Here is a 25,267-nt window from a genome sequence, read left to right on the forward strand (position 1 = left end):
ACAGCATGAGGCTGGGGAAAACCATGCCCTTGGATACCCCACCACTAACCCACTGTGGAAAGTCACTTTTCTACCACTTCACTTCCTCGTCTGTATATATGTGGAGTCTTCAGGTCCTGCAGAGCCACCTGTGAATGAGAATACTTCTTAAAGTACACGTCCTCTGCCTTGAGAGCCCACTTTTGTTCTGTGTGGGCGTTACCACTTCCTTGCCCAGTTGCCTTGCTATTTCAAGCTCTTTTATAAAGTACAGATGTGAAAGCAGCCCTTCATCTCCCCCCTCCCTGCTCAGACCTTAAATAGAATTATTGGCTCTTGCAAGAAAAGGTAACCAGAGTGAAAATGTAAAGGCTAGGCTGTTATCCCAGGCCAGATGCTCATTAGCAATACACTCAAAGCCAAAAATGAGAGACCAGGCTGCAGCTTGGATCCAAAAATAAAGGCCAGGCTTGGTAGAGAACATCTGCAGATGCGTTGTCTGTACCATTTGAAAAAGTTAGGGCCTTGAGCTGTGTCCCACATGCCCAGGCGTAGGTCTTCTTCCAGTTTATCTACCATGACCGCAACGGGGTTGCTCAGAACATTGCCTTGCTACTTAGCCGTTCACTCTGCTGCCTCCCCAGTAGGAAGGCAGCTGTATTCCACGCCCTTTAAGAGGGCACCGAAGGCAAAAGCCAATTCTTCACCTCTGTCACCTCTCTGAACGTCTCAGGCCCATCTTCTGAGACCTTCTCTCAGGCCAGGTTTCTAGGGTATCTGCTTTCTGTTTGTTTGATCCTCCATCAATATGAACTCACTTCACCCGGCTTATTAAAAGAGCAGCACGCTTTCCATACCATATTGTGATTAACAGTGGGAAGTTGGTGAAATCCTGGCTCCAACTCTACCAATTACTGATTTATGGACTTTGGACAAGTAACTTAACCTAGAAGAGACCATAAGCAAGACATTCTCTGACATAAATTGCACCAATGTTTTCTTAGGTCAGTCACCCAAGGCAATAGAAATAAAGGCAAAAATAAACAAATGGGACCTAATCAAACTTAGAAGTTTTTGCATAGCGAAGGAAACCATAAACAAAATGAAAAGACATTTTCATTTTGGACTAGGAGGAAATACTTGCAAATGAAACAACAAACAAGGGCTTAATTTCCAAAATATATAAACAACTCCTACAATTCAATAACAAAAAAAAAAACCCAATTGAAAAATGAGCTGAAGACCTAAATAGATATTTCTCCAAAGACAAAGGCCAATAGGCACGTGAAAAGATTCCATCGTCACTAATTACCAGAGAAATGCAAATCAAAACTATAGTGAGGTACCACCTCACACTGGTCCAAATGGCTATCGTTAAAAATCTACAAATAATAAATGCTGGAGAGGGTGTGGAGAAAAGGGAACCCTCTTACACTGTTGGTGGGAATGTAAACTGGTGCAGCCACTATGGAAAACAGTATTCAAACAGGTTCATCAAAAAACTAAAAATAGAGTCGCCAAATGATCCAGCAATCCCACTCCTGGACATATATCCAGACAAAACTATAATTCAAAAAGATACATGCACACCTATGTTCATAACAGTACTATTTACAATAGCCAAGACATGCAAACAACCTAAATATCCATCAACAGATGAATGGATAAAAAAAAGTGTGGTATAATAGATAAATATGCATATATATGTATATATATATACATATATATATATATACACACACACACAATGGAATATTACTCAGCCATTTAAAATAATGAAATAACACCATTTACAGCAACATTGATAAACCTAGAGATGATCATACTATAAGCAAAGTAAGTCAAAAAGAGAAAGACAAATACTGTATGATTTCATTATATGTGAAATCTAAAATGTGACACAAATGGACATATCTATGAAACAGAAACAGACTCACAAACATAGAGAACAGACTTGTGTTTGCCAGTTTGGAGTGAGGGTTGGGGAGAGAAGGTTTGGGACTTTGGGATTAGCAGATACAAACCATTATATATAGGATGGATAAGTAACAAGATCCTAATATATAGCACAGGGAACTATAGTCAAGATCCTGTGATAAACCGTAATGGAAAAGAATATGAAAAAATATTTATGTGTATAACTGAGTCACCTTGCTGTGCAGCAGAAATTAACATAGCATTGTAAGTTAACTATACATGAATACATATTTTTAAGAAACAGAATGATGGTCTTCAACCCTGGATGCATTTAGGATTATCTGAGGATCTTTTAAAAATTCTGATGCTGGGGTCCTGTTCCCAGAGATTCTGATGAACTGGTCTGTTGAGGGACTAGGTCAGTAGAACCACTGAAAGCTCCCCCGGGATATTCAAATATGCAGCCAGGCTTGAAAACCTCTGATCCAAGATAGTGAATCAGGGAAACAATCAACATGCTGCACATGTTCTCATGTTAGAGACATTTCTTTCAGGGCTTGATGCCTGAGTTTTTAAAGTGTTTATTTCCTGATTCAGTGAATGATTATTAAGTACCTACTATGTGTCAGTCTTCACTTCAGTGGCTAGAATTAAACACTTAGATTAAACTTTGTCCCTGCCCTCAGGACAGATGCAATCTGGTGGGGGTGTCATATGTGGGGGAAAAAAATGCAATTACAATGTGATATGTTTGGTGTAATAACACTTTGTTCGTAGTAGTTGAATGGGATGAGCTCTTCTCCCTTCAAAGCCCAGACACAGAATCATGAAGTCATAGTAATGAAGAAAGGTTAAGGTCCCTAATTTTGTGTGTGATGAAACTTGAAATCCAGAGGTTGGGACTTTCCTGGGTCACAGAGTTAGTGCAACAGAGGTCTAGAGGAGAGGAGGTGTTAAGGAGGTCCAGCAGCACTGGACTCTGAAGCTGAAATTCTGGGTCCTGAAGAATAAGTAGAATTTGGATCTAAAGACACGGGGAAGGGTTCCATTCTCAGAAGACTCTGCCCACAGCTCAGAGAGGGAAATGCACACAGGAAAATGCTCTGGCCCTGGTGGAGGAGGTGGCCAACAGCTTATCATCTCATCCTCCAAATCAGCCCTGGTTCAGACTTACATTCTGTTTCCTGCTTTCCATGAAATTTGGGGGGACACTCCCAACCCCAGTTCTACCTCTCTCTGGAAATAATTCTATTTGAATGAGATAGTGAACACATTAATTTTGTGCAGCGTGTAGTCTGAGTTCAGTGAGAGCTGCAGTTTGCATTGCTAACCTTAAATTCTTCAGTGATGTAACAGATGAATAACTCTAAACACCTCTAGATTAAGTACCTCTCAACTGTTTGGTCAGCTTTCACTGCATTAACCTGGTATCAATGTGTGCTCTATTTGCCAGACTTAAAAATTGTTAAATCCAGAATGCAGTGCATTGAGTTAGCTCTCCATTCTCCCCTGGTTCTGACCTTGATGTTGTCCTCAAAGTCTCACCTTCTCTCACACCCTACATCCCTTTAATCAATAAATCCTATCGCCTCTCCTTCAAGATCTATCAAAAACTCAAGCACTTCTGACCATCCTCATTTCCACCACCTCAGGCCAAACCACCTTCACGTCTCACCTAGATTGATCATGATAGCCTCCTCACTGGAGCTGATGCTGGTGTCTCAGCCTCAGAGGTGAGCTCTCAACTCCACAACACAGGCTCCTCTTCATAGAATCAGACTCTGTCACTTCTCTATTCAAAATTCCTCTCCAACGTCCTTCTTATGATTAAGATCACTCCATGCAATCTGTTCCCCACGACCCCCACAGACCTCATCTACTCTTCTCTGGCCATTGGTCTCCTCATTGACCTTGAACATGCCGAGTAAGCCCCCTCCACATTGTTCCCCCCTGCTGGAATGTTCTTCCTCAAGGTAGCTTTCTAACAAGCTCTTTTACTTTCTTTGGGTTTTTTTCCAAAAGCCACTTTCTTTGTGGCATTATCTGGTCACCCCATGTAGAATCTCAGTACCCATCCCCTAACATTTTAGCTACCAAATCCCACCTTATAAACATGACTCTCTTTAACACTCATCAATCAACTTACACATTTCATATTTTATTTGTGAAATTAACACTCATAAATCAACACCATATATTTAGCTTGTTTTTCTCATTATTTTGTCTTGCCTCTTAAGTCTGCTGCTCCATTATGGGAGAAATAATTTTCTCACTGTTGTATCCTTATAATTTAAGTACAATGCCTGGCACAGAGTAGACTCAAATAGTGGACTTGTTGAATAAAAGAATGAAGAAAAGTTAATTGTGACATAATAAATATTATAATTGCATTTTTATATTGCCTTCTTGAATACACCCAAAACAGAAGCAAGTGAAACTGCAGTATAGAAGTGGAAGCCACCAAATCTACACCCTCAGTTCCATCTAGTCCAGTCGCTCAGTCACGTCCGACTCTCTGTGACCCCATGGGCTGCAGCATGCCAGGCTTCCCTGTCCACCACCAACCTCCAGAGCCTGCTTAAACTCATGTCCATCAAGTCAGTGATGCCATCCAACCATCTCATCCTCTGTCGTCCTCTTCTCCTCCTGCCCCCAATCTTTCCCAGCATCAGGGTCTTTTCCAGTGAGTCAGTTCTTCGCCTCAGGTGGCCAAAGTATTGGAGCTTCAGCTACAGCATCAGTCCTTCCAATGAACACCCAGGACTGACCTCCTTTAGGATGGACAGGTTGGATCCCTTTGCAGTCCAAGGGACTCTCAAGAGTCTTCATCAACACCACAGTTCAAAAGCATCAATTCTTCGGTGCTCAGCTTTCTTTACAGTCCAACTCTCACATCCATACATGACTAACTGGAAAAACCATAGCTTTGACTAGATGGACCTTTGTCAGCAAAGTAATGTCTCTGCTTTCTAATATGCTGTCTAGGTTGGTCATAGCTTTTCTTTCAAGGAACAGGTGTCTCTTAATCTCATGGCTGCAGTTAGCATCTGCAGTGATTTTGGAGCCCAAGAAAATAAAGTCTGTTACTGTTTCCACTGTTTCCCCATCTATTTGGCATGCAGTGATGGAACTGAATGCCATGATCTCCATTTTTTTTTTTTTTGAATGTTGAGCTTAAAGCCAGCTTTTTCCACTCTCCTCTTTCACTTTCATCAAGAGGCTCTTTAGTTCCTCTTCAGTTTCTACCATAAGGGTGGTGTCATCTGCATATCTGAGGTTATTGATTTTTCTCCCGGCTGTCTTGGCTCCAGCTTGTGCTTCATCTAGCCCAGCATTTTGCACGATTCACTCTGCATAGAAGTTAAATAAGCAGGGTGACAATATACAGCCTTGATGTTCTCCTTTCCCAATTTGGAACCAGTCAGTTGTTCCATTCCTGGTTCTAACTGTTGCTCCTTGACCTGCATACAGATTTCTCAGGAGGTAGGTAAGGTGGTCTGGTATTCCCATCTCTTCAAGAGTTTCCCACAGTTTGTTGTGACCCACACAGTCAAAGGCTTTAGTGTAGTCAATGAAGCAGAAGTAGATGTTTTTCTGGAATTCTGTTGCTTTTTCTATGATCCAACAGATGATCTAAACCCAAACTGAGGGACATTCTATTAAATACTTGATCAATGTCAAGATTATGAAAGACAGATGAGGAAAGACACAACAGAGGACAGTAAGAAGACATGAAAACTTAATGCAATGTTGTGTCCTGTATAGGATCCTGGAGCAGGAAAAAAGGACAATGAAATTAAAAGGTCTGTAATTTAGTTACTACTGTACCAGTGTTAGTTTCCCAGTTATGATAATTGCACCCCAGTGATGTGAGATGTTAAAGGGCCAAGGAGATAGCCTACCTGCAGGTAGCCTGACTGTAGGGATATGGTAGTTAAATGTCAGGAGGTGGGTATTGAGGTTCTACATGGGTGACCAGATAAGGTTCACAAGGAAAGTGGCTTTTGAAAAAAGACCCAAATGTTACTACTTCTGAGTATCTAAATATTTCTTCATATAAGCAAGGAGATTATTTAAATGATAAGCATGTTTCCTTATGCTTAGCAATTACCCGGTAAACCACCAACAAGGTAATTAAGTAACCAAAATAGAGGGGTGTGTGTGTGTGCATGTGTGTATAAAGCCAGTTTTCGTTTTCTTTTTACATTTCACTGATCACTTTCTATGCTCTGGTAGGTATATGCCAAGGGCCTCAAATAGAGGTTTTCAAAGCATATATTGCCTTTGTCCATGAAGAAATTTCATCAGAAGACACAATAACAGTTCAAAAAGTTAGAAACAACAAGTGTCAGTTAAGTAGAATGATCTCCTAAATAGCATCTCACTAATTTGAAACATCACAGTGAAATAATCATATGCCATCCTAGGTCTCAAGATGGCGTGTTCTCATTAGAGGCAGAAAAATGATCAAGGAAACTGCCATGGAAGTTTTTTGAGAATTGTATTAAGTAATAAACCACCTTAGATCTTGTGAAGAGGGGTAGTAGAAGTAAAATCACCAGTAGAGTGTTCCTGTCTGAAAAACTGCCCCTCAGTCCTTCTCCATCCTGAGGGAGTGCTTCCTATTTATAAGTGTCAGCTCTTCCTCGTGGTTGGTGGTGGACCCTACCTATCCTGTGCCCCTCCAATCCCTAGGGGCCTTGCAGCCAGGGACAAGGACTTTCCCCTGCCCTTCTCCAGGAGAGGGCACAGATGTGGAGGTACAGGGGTGAGGAGCAATGCATCAATCACATAGAGGTTAGAACTGAAGACTGTTGATGAGCATTTTTCATGTTTCTATAAATCAAAATATACATGTTTATTTGGTGGGAAACTCTCCCAGTACTTTGTACATTAATGATAGCTAAAAAGCCAATTCAATTCAATTTAACCAGATAATTATCAACCATTTTCCTAAGACTGTTTTATTCTAGGACTGTGGAGTCAAGAAGATAAATGAAATAAAACCCTATACCTCAAATAGCTTTAGTTCAGTTCAGTTCAGTTGCTCAGTCATGTCTGACTCTTTGCGACCCCATGAAATGCAGCACGCCAGGACTCCCTGTCCATCACCAACTCCCGGATTCCACCCAAACCCAAATAGCTTACTCTTTGGTAAAAGATTTAAAGTTTGTAAACAAACAACTATAAAAGAAATAAATAGCAAATGTCTAAAAGGTCAGGGAGGAAGCCCTCCTAAATCAAATAAGCTGAATAGAAGAATGACAGAATCCCCAAAATGGAACCAGACTCTTCATTTTTACTACCTTATGGTGGTATACTACATTATGGTATATATACTACTATATATATATATATATATATATATATATATATATATATATATATTTATGTGTGTGTATATATATAATATCTATATTTTATTTTATATTTAAAAATTTAAACCAAAACTGAAAAACATTTATTGTTATTGTTATCTTATAATTCATTATTGCTCTGACTTGGAATCAGAAACCTGATGTCTTTTCTTCTGTACCAAAATGTCAGCCAGGTCTATTTACTGTAATATATGGTAAGAAGCCTTAAGTATGTAAACTAGGGTTGGTAATTTTTTTCAGATTAATTTTGGAATAAAACTGCTCCTAAACATAAGCTTTTCCCAACATGGCTAGGATCTTATAAGGAGGGTTATATCCTCCAAGATAGAAATACCATTCTATCTTTCGACGTTGCCATAGTATTCAATACCATTTTGTAGTACAGTTTGGTAACTTCATAGCCCTTCATTTGTACTATCAAAAATTAAGAAAGGTAAGCTGAATAAGCTGAAGAATTGATGCTTTTGAATTGTGGTCCTGGAGAAGACTCTTGAGAGTCCATTGGACTGCAGGGAGGTCAAATCAGTTGATTCTAAAGGAAATCAACCCTGAATTAGAAGGACTCATGCTAAAGCTGAAGCTCTAACACTTTGGCCACCTGATGCAAAGAGCTGACTCATTGGAAAAGACCCTGCTGCTGAGAAAGATAGAAGGCAAAAGGAGAAGGGGGTGACAGAGGATGAGATGGTGGGATGGCATCGCCAACTCAATGCACATGAGTCTGAGCAAACTCCAGGAGATAGTGAAGGACCGGGAAGCCTGACGTGCTGCAGTCCACGGGGTCACAAAGAGCTGGACACAACTTAGCAACTGAGCAACAACAACAAGCTAAATAATGCTGGTTTGTTTTCTTAAAGCATGAAATCCAACATTCAAAGGTCCCATTTTAGAAATTAAATTTCAGGTCACCATTTTCAAATCTGGGAACTGACTGCAATGTTGAAAGAGTGAACCAAATTATTCTTTAACAAATGAATTTTCCAAAGACTGTGTTGTCAGAACTGAGAAAAGCAAATGAGGTATTTGTGTAAATTATTCTGAATGTCCCAATAGAAAACTATTCACAAGGTGTCGAAGGCGTATAATGTCAGCAAGAAGCTTGGAACTGTGAGCCAATCTTTGCTGCTAAATGGATATGGGACTTCCTTTGACGATATGAACAGAAAAAAAAAAAAATGCTCTCCAAGATCACAGCACAAGTAAGCTAGCAAATTCATTAAGCAAACGCTGACCTGATTTTTCTCCAAGATATAGAAGAATAGCTGATTCATGGTATTAATTACCAAATCAGTGGCTTGTTTCCTTTTAACTTTTTAGCCCAAAGCCATTCCTGATAAATGAAATTAATGGACTTATGCTTAGCACCCCTTCAAAATACTGCCACCTCAGATCTGTTGCTTGACGAGTCCAAGCTTAGCCCTACCCTTTGCGAGAACCTGATCTGTAGTAACACAATTTGGAACAGTGCCTTCTATATCCAATGGTCTGAGACCCTTCTCATCACAAAGTAATTTTGATGTTTTGCCTTGCAGAGACTCCTTGTTCAAAAATTCTTTAACCCCTCCAAAATTCTCAAAGCATCACAAATAAATATAGCTAACAGTGTGCTATTATTTATATATATGAGCTCATTTGCTGCAATAGAAAATGCCACCAGTAATTTAACTTATCCTGAAAGTTCTCAGCCATATTTTCAACATGCTGAGCAGCAATGTTTCTGATTATAGGAACATTTGAAAATGCTTGTTATGCTCTGGACACATAATTTCTGCTACATTCAAAAGAAACTCTTTTATAAAAGTGTTGTCTGTAAAAAGGTTTAGTTGCCCAGGCAATTTTTTCACTTAATAGAGAACTGCACTTCACAGCAGATCTTTTATTTTATTCTCATTCAAAACAAACAGTGCCATTTCTTCAGTCCATCAAGTTTCTAAATGCCCATCTTTTCTGAATACCAGTCATGGCTTATTTTATTATGGTGCCTTAAGTTTCAATTTTTCTGTTGTAAACATTCTTTGTAAACATTCTTTGTTTACAACAAAGAATTTTGTTGGAAATTCTTCACATCTACCAAAAAAGTGCACCCCTATTTTTTCTTGAAATACTGAACTCTGTTTTTTAGGAGATGCACAAGTCTCTTTTTCTCTAAATTCTACAATTAAAAAATAGCAGTAAACACGTGGGAGTAAATAACAACTGCCATTTCATCTCAGTGTTGAAAATACAAAGAAAGGTGTATGGCCTTTGAATAAACAGGGAGGACATTGCCGCTCAGATTCAGGGCATGTCAGCTATGTGGGGACATTGATCCTCTGTCATTAAGAGGAGTTGGAAATCAGACATTTCAAAGAAAAATCTCCCAAGATTAAGCAGATTAATCTCCTAAATTATCAAAATGTTGGTAGCTTTTATTAAAATACCAAATGGGACAACATTGTTCTTGCCGGGCAAAACAAGTCTGCAATCTGAGTGCAGTCTGTAAACCTCCCATTTACAACCTCTGGGGATGGAGAGAGTAACAGTAAAATAATATATATCCTCCCTTTGTTTAGTCCCTGAGAAGTAAGAAGAAAAAAGGTATAGTTACATCAGCATGCTTCTATGGGGGTATGAATCCAAATACCGTAATTAATTTTGGAAATTTACTGATGAGGTGGCAAAATGCAGTGAGAAAGATATCCTCCTTGAAGCCCAGCACGTGTGGGGAATCCTGAGTATATCACTTATTAGTTTGGTTGATGCTAGAGTAGTCATCTGGAAATTGGGATAATAAAGTTACCTTGTAAGTTTGTTCACATTTGTAGTGATGAAAGTATACATGTTTCTCAGCGTACTATTGGCATTTAGAAGATGTTCCATAAATGGTAGCGATCCTGTTATTACAAAGCATAAGTTTCCAACCATATTTCTTTGTTGCCCCCACAAATATGAGCTGTGCCCAGTCACGTCCCGTCACCCCTCCCTCCCCACATCATGCTTCCTCATCTGGCGCAGAAGCCCAGCCACAGCGCATCAGCCCCTCGAGTGTTCTACTCGCTTGCCTCGCCTGCGCCCTTACCTGTACCTGGAAGGCCTGTCCCTCCCTTCTTCATTCAGCTACTTCCTTTGAGACTCAACCTCTGCTCGGAAGTCTTTCTTGAGGGCCACCTCCCTCCAGTCAGAGTGGAGCACTCCTTCCCCTCCTGCCTTGTATTTGCCTTCCTCATATCATTTGTAGTCTAGTGTTGTCAACTGTGAGGGCTTCCCAGCTGACTCAGCGGTAAAGAATCCTCCTGCCAATGCGGGAGATGTGAGTTTGATCTGAGTCAGGAAGATCCCCTGGAGAAGGAAAGGGCAACCCACTCCAGTATTCTTGCCTGGGAAATCCCATGGACAGAGGAGCCTAGTGGGCTGCAGTCCACAGGGTCACAAAGAGTCAGACACGACTTAGCGACTAAACAGCAGCGGCTGTCAATTGTGAGCTCTTGGAACAGAGGAGCTAGGGCAATCACCTCGCTATACTGAGCACGTGGGTGCAATGCCTTTGCCTGGCAGGTAATTAGAGCTCAAAAAAAAAAAAAGGATCAAGGAGAGAATTATGAATGAGTGGGGTGATTATAGACTTGAGAGGCAATAGCCCACTCAGTGCCTGATTCTCTCTTGCTTTACAAATGCAGATCTTTGACAACTGATTATGCCTCTTCTGCTTGCTTTCCCGAACCTCACTCAGCAGCTACTGCCTCTATCCCACCCCAAAGCCAATGGCGATTTCCATTCTGGAATGGCAGGTCATAAGAAAGAAAAAGCTTAACTGTCACCCCTTGCAGCTTGGAAGTGGGGACTGGAAGAACCTCTGAGAAGGAATAGAGAACGCAAAATAGAGTCCCTCACTGGAGGCAAAGGAAGGGAAAAGTTGACCAGAGGTCTTCCCTTCCCTTTCAGAACTGCTAACTTCTTAGCCAAGTGGAATGAAAATGAGTGTGCAGTGGATGCAGGCTTGGGGCACTGCCTTCTTACACAGCAGTATATGTGGTGCTAAGTCAGAAGAAAAAGCTTTTAGTAGACAGGGCCGTTACTAGCATATCCTGGGCCTTTAAGTGAAGAAAAGACAAGGAAAGGGATGCAGATCCCTGCTGGGGAACTTAGCGATAGAAGGAGGATGGGCAGAACTTCCTGTCCACGTACCTTCATGAGCAACCTCCTGAAGTAGCCCCGATGTAAGAGAAGTGTTTTCCTTAATGCCCAACATGAGAAAAAAGATTATGAATAACATGCAAATATTTATTCTTTTCCAGGAACATGGGTGACATTTGGAGGTCAAATTTCAGATGAGGTGAGTTACTTTTGTCTTCGATTATGCTGATCATAGAAAATGCAGAGCAAACTGTATTTTACAATACAGTTTCTGAGATTCTGGTATTTTAAAAGGATAATATTTCAATCACCCGAAATGGCTAAGATTGACTCAGAGATTATTTTCCACTTTATCTTGCTTCCTGTATTCTTCACATTTAGACTATTAATAGCCCTTGAAGCTGTCAGTCTATTAAATGAGCAGGCTCAATAATTAGAGAATGATCAATTTTGGAATTAGTATTAAGTAATTTTATGAAAAGATTGTATTGCTGGCATGTGTATACATATGTGTTTTAGCTTCACCTAGACCAACTGGTCCGTTTGCATTGTTTCCATTTTAGTATTTCTCAGTATTAGGAAAACTGGGTCACCCAGACTTGGGCAGGTTAATTCAACCTCTGTTCCTCATTTTTTCATGTGCAAAATGGGAAGCTCTGTTGAAAATATTAACCATGTTATGCATGTCTGACATTTATATAGCCGTCTGACTAGCAGGTCACAGACACTAAATAAATGGGGCCTATAACAGTCGTATTTACTACAGAACTTCTTTACACCTTCATTCACACATTCAGAACGGTGCTTATCAAAATTATAATTCTGACCATTGCCTTTAATGGTTACTTTCATGGCATAAGAGAGCTATGGAGGCATTGAGTACCAACAACTTCCCTGAAGAAACCCCCTCAGGTCCCTCCAAGCCTTCCTTGGCTTCCTTGTTACCACTGAGGAGTCAGGGATAGTGTATCTAAGTGGATACTCCCTGGGCTTCAACTCACTCTGCATTAACTAGATTTGTTAACATTTACTTTTACCAACAGTTGCCACATCAGTAAAATGCAGATGATGGCCCCTAAGATTAATGGAGGACTCACTGGTGCCTGACACAAGACAAGCTCGTTTAAAGGTAGTTCTTACTACCATTCCTAAGGAGACACTTAGGGAGGTAAAGGGTCTTTTCCACAGCTCACAAGGTCACCCTGTTATTTAATAGATCCATAGGGAGGGGTCTTATCTTCTTATTTTTATCTGTCTGAATGCCTGTTCCCAGTATTGGGCATAGGTCATCACAAAGGGCTTGTTACGGTGGGGAGTACTTGGGAGGCAGACCTGAGGTGGAAATTAGCCTGCAGAACAGTTATTAGGAAGCTGGGCTGTGATGCAGTCTCAGCAGTGACCTCAGCTGACCCCATGGAGATCTCTGAAGCTCAGATGGCCCTGCAGAGTTGCCCCAAGTTGGGGAGAGAGGAGTATTTATATCCCTTGTATGACCAGTCATTGGACAGAGGCTGCCCCAGGAGGCAGGTGTGTCCCTGGGCTAGGTGACTCACGTTAGCCAAGGGCTTTCTGATGACAGCATTCCTAAGAGCTGGGGAAATAAGTCCTTGAGTTCTAAAGGACTAAAGGTGGTCATCACCAGGTCCACTCCAGGGCCATCTCGGGAAAGGAGAATTGAGGCAGCAGAGAGGCAAGTGCACAGATATCAAAGCAATGGTTGCAGACTTCAATCAGATGCAAAATAAGTGACAAGGAAGGAGGGAGGTCTAAAGTTAATGATCCACTGTATCTAGCATGTGCATAACCTCTTACTGGCTGGTATGGTACTTGGAGCAGAAAAAGACAGATACACCTTCCCTTTCAGAGTAGCGGAGTCAACTGTAAGCATATTATTCCCCTCTTCATCTTTGCTCGGCCCTTGACAGTGTCTGCTCTCTGCTGCAATGAGCCCAGCTTGCCCAGGTCAGAGTACGCTGGGCCAGCCTCTGAAACAAATCATTTTAAAATTATGATTCTAAAAACTACACAATAAAGCTGTTGTGAATGACTGCAGAGACTTTCATCTCAGTGCGGACCAGACAAATAGCCATTGTCTTTCTGGAGAGCAGCTGTGGCTCTTCCCCAGGGCCCAACAGAGAGATTGCCAGCAAGGAAGACAGGAGACACAGCCTGACCGCAGTCACCCCCATGGCTGAGCTGGTCAAGTTAAACTATTTCCCTCTGGCAGTGGAGGCACAGAGCCGATACTCACCACAATATGCTGAGTGACATCATTATCCGTGCCACCTTGGGAGGTGGTGATGTCCCCATTACTGTGTGAGTTCAGCCATTTATTGAATAGCCACTTGGCAGGAATGTTGTTAGGCTTCTTTCAACTGCAGGTAACAGCAAATCCAATTCAAACTGGCTGAACAAATTAGGGAAAAAACTATTTTTACTTTCACATTAGAAATGCAGAGTTAGAGCCAGCTTCCAGGTTGACTCAGTCAGAGCCTCCGTTGCATTTCCTAGTGATTCTCCTGACCCTGTGTTCCTGTGTATGTCAATTTCATCCATACAAAACAGTAAGATAGCGGCAGGCATTCTAGATCTCAGTTAGAAAAGTAACTCCAGGGAAAGCGTTGCATAAACACTGCAAGAAGAACAAGGAAACATGTCCCCATAAGTCCTCAGTCAATCTCCTCTCACATTTTTTGGCCCAAATGTGTGACATGACCTTCCCTGAACCACGTTAGGCCCACCAGGCCCTCCTTAGAGGGAGGTAAGGTCAGCTCCCCGTGAGATCTGCAGGTTCCCCAGGCGGGCAGGACAGAAGCATCCCCATTTTGCAGATGATGAACCTGAAACACCGAGAGGTCAAATGATTTGCCAACATGTATTTATCTAATAGGGGCTTCCCTGATGGCTCCGTGATAAAGAATCCTCCTGCAATGCAGGAGATGAAGGAGATGCAGGTTTGATCCCTGGGTCAGGAAGATTCCCTGGAGGAGAGCATAGCAACCCACTCCAGTATTCTTGCCTGGGAAATCCCATGGACAGCCCGGCGGGCTACAGTCCTTGGGGTCACAAAGAGTTGGCCGTGACTGAAGCTACTGAGCACGCATGCATTTATCTAGTAAGTGGTACGCTCAAGCTTAGACACTGGTCCTCTGACTTAGTCCTGTGATTTCCTTTATTCCATGTTCAGATCTTCAGATCTCATGATTGGGAAATGTCTTATCATTTAGATCAGTTCTCCATCCAGGATCCTACATCTTAAAATTTCTCCCTAGATGAGATTTATTATGCACATTTCCTAATAATAATCCATTAGTATGACACATGACATAACACAAGGATGATATACAATACAAGCACAATAATCTCTAAAGTATATGGCATGTGACTTCCCTGGCAGTCCAGTGGTTAAGACTCCATGCTTCAACTGCAGGGGCTCGGGTTTGATCCCTAGTTGGGGAACTAGCATCCTGCATCCTGTACTACCTAGCTGGAAAAAATATAAATGTGTGTGTCTGTGTGAATATATATATATATATATATACACACATATATATTGTATATATATATATGGCAATTATGGTACGTCTTAAATTTTAATTTACACTTAGGAGAGACGTCATAATGGTGCCAAATTAGAAGCAGTAATAATAGGCTTCCCAGGTGGCTCAGTGGTAAAGAATCTGCCTGCCAGTGCAGGAGATGCAGGAGACAGGGGTTCAAGCCCTGTGTCAGGAAGATCCCCTGAAGAAGGAAATGGCAACCCATGCCGGTATTCTTGCCTGGGAAATTCCATGGACAGAGGAGCCTGGCGGGCTACAGCCCATGGGGTCACAAAGATTCAGACAAGACTAAGCACACACAATAACATTTTAGCCACTATTATTCTAAAGGATTTGCATTGTGCTAGCCTGACAATTTTCTTGGGATGTCACTTTAAAAAAAAAAAATAGGAAAAGAGATTATCTTGGAAATACTGATGAAGCAGCCTTAGCCCACAATGAAAAACATGATGTGAGAATCAATTTCAATTATTTGTGAGGTGTGTAATTTTTCAATTAACTAAGAAGTCTATCAACAAAATGAAAAAAAATGTCCTTTCTCCAGCATTGTCTATTGCTGTCCCCCCAGAACCTCCGTCAAGGCGCAGTTTCTAGATGTTCCCAGGCTCTTTCGTCACACTCGGCCCTCATGTTCAGCAGAACAAAGGAAGGAACGAGGAGCCTGGGGGTCTCGGGCTGACCTGTGAGGAACTGGAGCGCTCAGCCTTTCCTCTCCACGCAGGGTCGGGGTGGCTGCTGGCCACTCTGACGGTGCCCGGGGCTGTGCTGAGCTGACGAGAGTTTTCCAGCAGTCCCAGCTCTGTCTAACTTTTGGTTCCTCAGCATAGTCTGCTAAGCCTCCAGGGGGGATAAAGGCACAAGCTTTTAGGTCAGGAGTCACCCAGCTGCCAGGACCTATTGGCCTGGGAAAAAGAGAAAGACGAGAAATGAAGTGACCAGGGATCCAGACGACCGTCTTGGTCAGAGAGGTTCCAGAGCCACAGAGGATGTTGTCAAGCCAGGTGTTCCAAGGAGAGTGAGAAACACAAGTCCCTCCGCCTCACGGTGCTCTGGTGGCTAGGTGTTCTCAACGCTGAAGGAAATCCCTCAGGGCCCAGGACAGGTCTGAGGGAAGGGGTCATTCTACCATCTTCAGGCTGGTCGAATCTTCTTTTTTTTCTTTCTTTCTTTAATACAACTGAGAAAAACAAGACGGGTCGGTGAGACTTCCATGTTCTGAAAGACCCCCAGAGGACTCCAAGTTGCTTCCCAGGCTTGTAAAGCATCTGGCTTTTCCCACTGACCTTCACATCCTCTTGCAGGTTGCTGAGCGGCTGATGACGATCGCGTATGAGAGCGGAGTGAATCTCTTTGATACGGCCGAGGTCTATGCCGCTGGAAAGTAAGTCACTGCCTGACGCGTCTCTCGACTCTCAGTTCTGGGCCCAAGAGACGCCCCCCAGACCCTTGCTGACACATTGGTGAGAAGGGTCTGTCCTTCCCACACATGCTGATGCCGTTGCTTTGCTTCCCTCCTTGACCTACCGCCACCAGAATCGGGGCGACTGACCATCTCTGGACCCCTCTGCCCACCCAGGCCTTCCCACCCCTGGTCCCTGTGTGAAGAAAGGGCTGGAAGCGACCACCACAATCTGTCAGTACTTGAGGGGCAGAAGTGATTGTGACCACAGTGCTGAGAGTGCAGACCATTGTTATAGCCATGCTTTCTGGGAAACAGACTCACTCAGAAGGACAATGCAGATAGTGGAGTGCAGTTTATTACGCCGGCGGGCCCAAGGCAGAGTCTCCTCTTAGCCAAGGCCGTCCAGCATTTGTGAAAATCTTTTATACCCCACGCGTACGTGTCCAGACCCACCACCTACCCCATGTGTACGTGTCTAAACCCACCACCTACCCCATGTGTACGTGTCCAAACGGTCAATAGTCAATAAGCCCGCAGTTACATTCCAACCAGTTAATAATCGACAAGCCTGTGATTACATCCTGATAGATACGAAAAAAAGTTTATGACCTGTCCGGAGACAGGGGTGATTACGGTATGCTTCCTCTTAGGCAATGAGTAGCCTGGATGTGATCTTCAAGATTCCCCTGTCTGGAGGGGGTCTTATCCTTCCATTGTCGTCCCCACAGGCACTAAGCAGAGAGTTCAGAGTCCGCTGGAGAGGCAGCCGAGCACGGCCAGCACGGACAGGCCTGAGATGGAGTCCAGGCCCTATGAATTCCTTCTTCACCATAAATATTAGCTGAATGTAATTAATAGAAGTGAGCAGATTCCAGCGTGGTTTTTCCAAAGCTAGTCTTTTATTTTATAACCACCCCATGTAGTTCCTCAACCTTGAGGGGAACAGGCACATCCTCTCTGCAGGGAAGCAGAGATTAAAGGAGGGATTCCCAAAGATGCCAAGAAACCGAATATCTTTTATAAGAGGGCATTTCAGGCTCTATGCTGAGGACAGACAGGGCTGTGAAGAGGCCTCACTTCTTTTTCTGGACAAGTCCCAACTGGCTACAACCTTCTTCTGGACCCTAGAGCAGGTCTGGAGCTCTAGGACAAGGCTCAGTGATAAGTCAAAGCACATGGGTACTATGTCTTCAGTATCCACAGCCTCTGGTCCCACACAATAAGCACATTCAACAGAAGTGGACGCCTTGGCCTCCTGTTATGAACACGGATGCAGAAAAGAAACTAAACATCTAGACTGCTGCTGGAGCAGCTCTGCAATTCTCTAACGGGGCTGAGGAACATAGTCACCTGCAGGCTTAATTCCTCCCCTTCTGGGTGAGAATAACAAACTGCTGAATCAAGTTCGTCACTGCCTGATAAAAGTGCATTTTCCCAGCCTGGGTTTCCTCCTTTTCCAGGGCAGGGCTATGTTCAAGGACTATCAGGCAGGTTCAGAGCCCACATCCTTGATGTTTTCTGTTGTGTCCAAGGAGAGAAAATACAACTGATACGGATTTGTTTCTTTCCACATCCTACTTTATCTCAGTGTTTTCTTCTTTTGTTGAATCCTGCTTATTACAAAATGGGGCTAAAGCTGAAAAAGAGGGAGTGATTAACAAGTCTGTTAGGTTCTGTTTGTATTCCTATTGTGAAGGATAACCGGTCCTGGTTAATTATTGATTGTTTGTCAGTGTGTAATGAGAGAGGTTCCCGCTGTGAAATGCAAGGTTGCAAGAGAGACAGGGAGAAAGAACCCTGAGGTAACAGTTTCAATGTGTTTCTCCTCGGTTTATGCTCCCCAGCTAACCCAACTCAGGGTTTATTGCCAGGCTTTACAACAAAGACAGGACTTTTCAGCTAAGACAAATCACAATTAGAGATGACTTGCTCTATAGAATGCTAATGGACAACGCACTGATTACATTGATGTCTCCATTCACAAAGCCTCTGAGAGCCCACCCGCTTTTCACAATGTTGGTCTGACTGGGAGGAACCTAGAAGAAAGTTTTAGTATCCATAAGGTTGGGTCCCAGCTGGGGTAGGTGGAGGGGGAGAGGACGGAGAGAGAGTCTTCAGTATAACTCTCCACGACCAGCGGCAGGAAGGACACTCCCCCATGACTTCGTATATCCTGCTCTTCTGACAACGCTTGTCACTGGAACCCAGGACATTCTCTCTACAGGCCACTGCAGCCCTGGCTTTGGGAGGCCCAAAGCCACACATGGGTTCTTTAACCCTGCAAGATCGCCTGGGCGTCAGTATTTTCTGTCTGAAAAGCATGAGGTCTCACTATCCTCTCTGGTCACAATCGGAGACCATGGCCATTAGAAAGAAATCCTTGACTCCCTTTGAATACCACCAAGCTAGACAGTTATATATAGGATCAGTGGTTCAAAAATGCCAACCTGCCAAATGACTCCACTGTTTCCTAGTATCAGGACCACAGGCAGTCTCCTGCCAGAGTGTCAGGATTTGGCAGGTGCGTCTGGAATGCTCCGGGAGCAGGATTCTGCAGGCACAAGCAGAAACAGCAGAAACTGCGCTACCAGCCGAGAGTGGCTTCTATTTTCGGGACATGTAGGCACTGACAGTTCAAACAAGGAAGGGATCTGGTGTTTTGGATTGACTCTTGCATTTCCAGAATACTGTATCCTGAGACATTATCTGTTTCCCCTCCAGGGCTGAAGTGATTCTGGGGAGCATCATCAAGAAGAAAGGCTGGAGGTAATGCATTCACCATACTCATTTAATAGCCTTTTAAAAAAAACTGTTACTATTTTGTACCAGAGAAGAGAAAATAAAGTTGCATGACAACTGACCAAAAAGACTGTCAGAAAATTCAATTCTTAGTAAAGAAATAATTTACAGTGCTTTGAAAGTAAATATTAGCGAGCTCACTACTTGCACTTCGAAAATTAACTTGTCGTTGATCACAATGAATTACCATGGGTTGAGCAGAGAATGTTCATGAGATAATTGTGCATAAAATAAAGTGGCATTTCATGGTTTTTGACTGCCCTGTGTGGTGATCTGGTGAAGGAAGCCAGCTACAGAACGTTAATTATCTCCATACGTGTATTTATGTGCATTGTTCATTTTATTAGCAACTCTGGATGCAAAGAAATGATGACCCAAGAAACCCTTGGGATAAATATCCCAAAGCTTTCTTGTCTGAGCCAGCATCTCTCCTGTGTGCTGGGAGCCCTATTATCTGGACATTCAAGAAAGTGCTTCATCTGCCGTGCCTGAGGGGTTACAGTGCCTCCTATCACCTTGTAGAGGCAAAGCTAATAGTAATGATGGATGCTGTAATGTTGGAGGGGGAGCAGCAAACCCTTTCCGTTTCACTACACGTGTCAGCCCCCCGTAGCCACTTCTTTCCCAGCATGAGTACAGACTCAGGCAAAGACCAGCAAAGACCACTGGTTAAATTGGAGTTGACTTCTGCTCTTGTATAAGATCTGCTGATGGCCAAATAAATAACAGATAACAGTTCTATAATATAAGTGGAAACGGAAACTTGGAAGTTCCTGGAAATATAAACAAATGAACTTTGGTGACCTACTTTCTCCCTTTCCCTTCCTCTCTTTCCCCACTCCAGGGACTGTAAAGAGTGTGAAGAGAAAATTGTATTCAACCTTAAATACGGAAAGAGATTCACATCCCCACCCAGTCCTCCACCTTGCCTGAGTTACCATTCCACTCAGAATGTTGACCCATCCATCACTACTCAAATAGGACTGTATCCCTTTCTTAAGACTGCTGTAACCATGTGCCACAAAATGGGTGGCTTAAAACAACAGTAATGTATTCTCTCCGTTCTGGGATCCAAAAGTACAAAATAAATACTTGGGCAGGAGCATTCTCTTTCTGAATCCTTCCTTACCTCTTCCCAGCTTCTAGTGGTTGCTGCATTTTAACATTTTGTGCGTTATAGCTGCAACTGTTCAATGCTGCCTCTGTCATATGATATTCTCCCTTTGTATGTCTGTGTGTCTTATGAAGGCGTTAGTCATATTGGATAAAGGGCCCACTTTACTCCAGCATGACCTCATCTTAACTAATTACATTTGCAGTGGCCCTATTTCCAAATAAGCTCATATTCTGAGGTACTGGGGGATAGGGCTTTAGCGTTATCTTTTGTGGGGGACAAAATTCAACCTATAACAGACACTTTGGAGATGAGTCCAGTAATGTCCAGTGACATCAACAGCATGGTGCAGGCTGGCAGAGTACGCCTGAGGATGAAGGGGAAGCTTTGGTGCAGTAACTCTCTTCCCCTCTGCATCCACAACACACTTAGTCATCACTCATCATACTTTGCAAAACTTCTTACATACCTTTTGTAGAAAATAGATTAACATGCATCTTTCGCAAAATGCTTTTCAATCTTGCAAATAAACACTCAGGCTATCCCCATGCTACAGAATATTGACATCAGGTCATAACAGTTCACAGCTGTTATGACATCAGGTCATAACAGTTCAACCTGAGGTTGTTGAAAAGATAGACCATAACATCATAGCATGAAGGCTACAAAAGCAGGTTTCAACTAGCATCCTTGGCTTTTTGTCCCAAGACCACCACTTGCTAGCTGTTTTGTCCAGAGCAGTTAACTTCTCTTTGCTGAGCCTCAATTTACCCACCTGTAAAATGGGTGGCATAACTGTTCACGGAGCATTGTGCTGATAAAGTGAGATAAGGTGAACAAAAGAATCTTGAAAGCTGTGCTATATCAATGTGAAATCCTCATAGTATCATTCTTCACCCACACAGAACAGTTGCTCTAGATGCCCCCCTGAAGTCCATGATAATTCATCAGGTTGTTGTCTACTCTTATATTTGAACATAAATATTGGTATGCACAACCACAGAGTCCAAACATTCTATAGAAAGCTTAATTTGGGAAAAATAAGTCTATGGTGGCCTAAGGGTAGAATGCATGGCTTTGGCAGGGCCAACTGCTCTGAATAATCCAGAAGGCTGCACTCATTTTTTAATAAGCTTCCATCCAGAGCTTTTTGTTGAAGTTCTGAGAACACTTGCTGAAGGTCTCTTAGACCCAACTTCCCCGTGGCAGATTGCTATTATACTAGGTATCATGAGGTTGATGGATTAACTTGGAAAGTGCATCAACCCTTTTGGGGTATGTAATTTCCAGATGTATATCTCTGTAGACCTTCTGTTAGTGATTCAAATTACTTTTCAGGGAATTAACTTCAGTGGGATAGGGTTACTGACATTTTCTACAAATTTTTCTTGTTGCAGCCAAGTTGTCAGAGTTGTCACCATCATTCCCCATTGGTTATCATTAATCATACTAGTCTTTTATGTGTCAGGGCTTCAGGCATTGACTCTACAGCTGACGGAATTAATAAATGCCTTATTTCAAATACTCTTGAAGTTTGGTCTTAACCTTTGAATCTCAAATGCCTTTTTTTTCCTCAGCCAGTTCAACTGAATTATATACCTGGAGAAATTAAATTGTATTGAGCTCTACCTCCCAATTTTAAATTATATGACTATAGTTCTCAAGACATATTTCATATTCCACCATCAAAATAGTGCAATTGCATTTCCTGCCCTTGGGTGTGGTTTTGAGGAGGTAATGAATTTGCTGACAAGATTTCCACATTTCATTCCCTTAGGAATAAAGTGGTAGAAGTTTGAGTTAAGGGTTTTAGGGTTGTTTTCCTAAAATAACATTTTCAATTAATAAGAAGAATGGGAAGAAATTTTATTCCTATTTATTGATTAAATTTATTCTATTTCCATGTAGTTGGTACTTTCCTGTGAAGGCAATTGGTTGTATGACTCTTTCCAATTGGTTGGAAAGAGTCATAATTCAGAGACACTAGGGTCCATGGTCTTTGGCAGGGGGTGTATGGAAAGTTCATGATCAATCAACACTGTGTCAGATGCTTGGTGAGTATTAGTGGCTGTCTATTTGAGTTCCTAAAGCAGTCCATCCTTTAAGTTTTTTTACTTACTCTTCTCATTTTCCATCCTGACTCTCCACGCCTACCACTCACCTTTGCTTTGCCACCACCCAGTCACCTGTGTGTTGCCATAGTCTTTCCTCTCCCGGGTCTTCCAGGCAAAGCTTCCTTCCCTTCAGACCTTTTTCTCTAGGATCTGACTTCAAGTCCCCAGTCATCAGCTTCCCTTTGTCCTTACATTTCAATGACATGAATGAACAAATTTATCCTTTCACCAGTTTTAAAATGTGAGGTATGGTAAATTATGTCTAGTGCTATAATAATAATATGACTCAATACCATCAATTTTTAAAATATTTCTCTCTGTGTTTGTTCAACATATAGGAGGTCCAGCCTGGTCATAACAACCAAACTCTACTGGGGTGGAAAGTAAGTCAAATGTCTTTTCTTCTCTGCTTGACAGGAAACGACTAGTAGTTCATGCTTTGATCATTTTAGGCAACCATTTTACATCTAACATACTAAAATTAATTGGTTTGGAAAGAAAGATTTTTTTTTCTTACTTGAAGGAAATAGCAATTAGCCTACGATTCAATTTTAGCAAGATACCCTCAAAGTAGTTTAGTGCAGAACATGTGGTCACTTGTTACTAAGTGATTCATGGAGATTTTCAAATACCAACCTCATACTTAGAACCATTTCCAAAATAGAGTTCAAATTTCAGGCAAAGAAAATAAGCACACAGCATCACAGAAGAAAAGCTACTTAAATCTGCCAAAACTCAGACTTCTACAGAAAACAGTGATAAAAATATCTTTCCTGGCCCCACATGTAAGTCTCTGATCATTTCTGCAGAGGGCTCTGAAAATGCTGATCAAAAGGACTATCTCATCGAAGAATAACAGGAAGCTGCCTGTATCACTTTCTGTCAGGTTAAATGAAAGAGTGGTCCTCTCCCTGTTGTGGGATACAGAACAAATCTCCCAAGTTGAATTGGCTTCTGATGGGCCGACTGGTGTTTGAAATGGTGCTTACATTATTCAGCAGGTCTTAGGAGACTGGCCTCTTTGACAAACATGTGAGGAAATAGCAGGCTATTTCATATACTTTTCATGGAAATCTCAAAGATTTTCATGGAGCCTCAACAAAAAAAGAAGACAAGTACAAACAAACAGAACCTTATTTACTTCCTTATAATTCATACAAAACAGTTAAAGATAAAATTGAAGGGGAATCTTCTAATGAAAACACACACTCATATTTTATTGTTGTTTTTGAGTTTCTTTATGACAAATATGAAGATAGAAACATGGATTTTAGATTTTTATTCCTACTGTAGTCTATTAAAAAATAAAAGCAATGGTACTTGTAAGAAATGTAGGTTTACATTGTGTGTACTCCGATTCATGGTACCATGGCTTGGTGCTTTTGCAGTGGAACTGAAAACCTTGCCTATAATTTAGAAATAAACAGGAAATATGACAATCTGCAAGAACCAGTATGTAGTGGAGTACTACATACAATATTATCTAATATACTTTTAAAAGATATAAAATCACCAAAGGTGAATGATAGACTACTGTGTTTTAAAAAGGGGCTGCCAAAGGTATTGATGTTAAAGAAATAATTCATCAGTGCTTTAAATCTTCAAGGACCACATTTCTTTCTAATTGTCTAGAGTTTGAAAATGGTCTTGGCAGGCAAAAATCCTAGTTAAAGGTTTTTTTCTTGTTAGGAAACTAATTTAAAGAAGACTTAGTACATCACATTTTAAAAGAAAATAGCTGTTCGTTTTTTTTTGAAAGGCAAAAGGCACTTTCAAATTTACTTCCCTTTTCAGAAAAGTCAATGCTATCAGTAGCCTAACAATCTTATAGTAAGCTCACAAACTGATGTCATTATTTTTTGTTTTTGTTTGGTTTAGGATTGGTTAAGAACACAGTGGGAAGGTTGAGCCATTTGTCAAGTATCAAATTATATATGGACAGGCATACATGGCTGACTTGTTATTTACATGGTATGACGACAGTGATGGTCTCCAAAGAAAAGCCTCTCGATGTACTGCCCACCAGTCTTCTCTCCCCAACCCGCAGTGGTACAGACTTGCCAAGAACAAGGAATAGCATTAAAAATTCAGTCAAGAATGATTATTCTTTTGTACTTATGAAACAGTGATTTTTAAACAAGCACACCCCACTCAAAGTCACTTGCTTCTCTTTCTTCTCAGAGCTGAAACAGAAAGAGGGTTGTCAAGAAAACATATTATTGAAGGTGAGTACTGCTGCTACCATTTTATTTTCGTTTGTGGGTTGCCAATTCAAGAAACGTGTCAACCAAATAAGTTCAAAACACACTGGAAGGGGGAAAAGTTTTTCTATGAGGAGAGCCACAGTCAACCCTATGTTTCTTCCTGAGGGGTGAAGTAATATACAGGGGAGAATGAGAACTCAAAAGAAAATGACTCGATTTTCTAGCATTCTTCTTTACAACTATGCTAACATTAATAAAGCACTTCCACAAGGTTTCTTAAAATGCTTTATTGAGCTATAATTTATGTACCATAGAAGTTTACCCATTTAAAACGTACAATTCATTGGCTCTGAGAATATTTACAGAGTATGCAGTCATCACCATGCTTCTGTTAGGTGGTTAGAATAGGAAACAGGAGTCCAGAATGGCGATGGCTAAAAGACAAGGAAGGGAAAAGCCCGCGAAAACAGAACAAAGGCAGGTCGAGGACCAGAGTGAGGACTTCAGGCGGGACAAACAGCACTCCTGGCTAGCCCAGTTTACACAGGGCAGGCCCAGGGGTGAGGAAAAAACATGTAAAAAGGAGCCAAAGGGCTGCGGCGGTCTCTCTTTATCCTGCGCGCACGCACACATTCTCTCTCTCTCTCTTCTCTTCGTGTCTTTTGGGTTGGCATGCCCCCACACCTC

At 41.9% G+C, this 25,267-nt stretch overlaps 1 protein-coding gene across 3 annotated transcripts in view; it reads left to right on the forward strand.

Moving 5' to 3' along the window:
* KCNAB1 (potassium voltage-gated channel subfamily A regulatory beta subunit 1) overlaps positions 1–25,267 on the forward strand; it is a 443,265-nt gene that overhangs the window by 350,649 nt on the left and 67,349 nt on the right. For all 3 annotated transcript variants that reach the window (XM_043875447.1, XM_043875448.1, XM_043875450.1), the window contains exons 3-7: positions 11,549–11,586; positions 16,249–16,328; positions 19,071–19,115; positions 22,715–22,759; positions 24,558–24,601. In XM_043875447.1, the coding sequence (XP_043731382.1) occupies positions 11,549–11,586; positions 16,249–16,328; positions 19,071–19,115; positions 22,715–22,759; positions 24,558–24,601 (252 nt within the window). The remainder of the gene's footprint in view (positions 1–11,548; positions 11,587–16,248; positions 16,329–19,070; positions 19,116–22,714; positions 22,760–24,557; positions 24,602–25,267) is intronic.

Source organism: Cervus elaphus, chromosome 19 (genome assembly GCF_910594005.1).
Source record: "Cervus elaphus chromosome 19, mCerEla1.1, whole genome shotgun sequence".
In the NCBI taxonomy this organism is placed as follows: domain Eukaryota; kingdom Metazoa; phylum Chordata; class Mammalia; order Artiodactyla; family Cervidae; genus Cervus; species Cervus elaphus.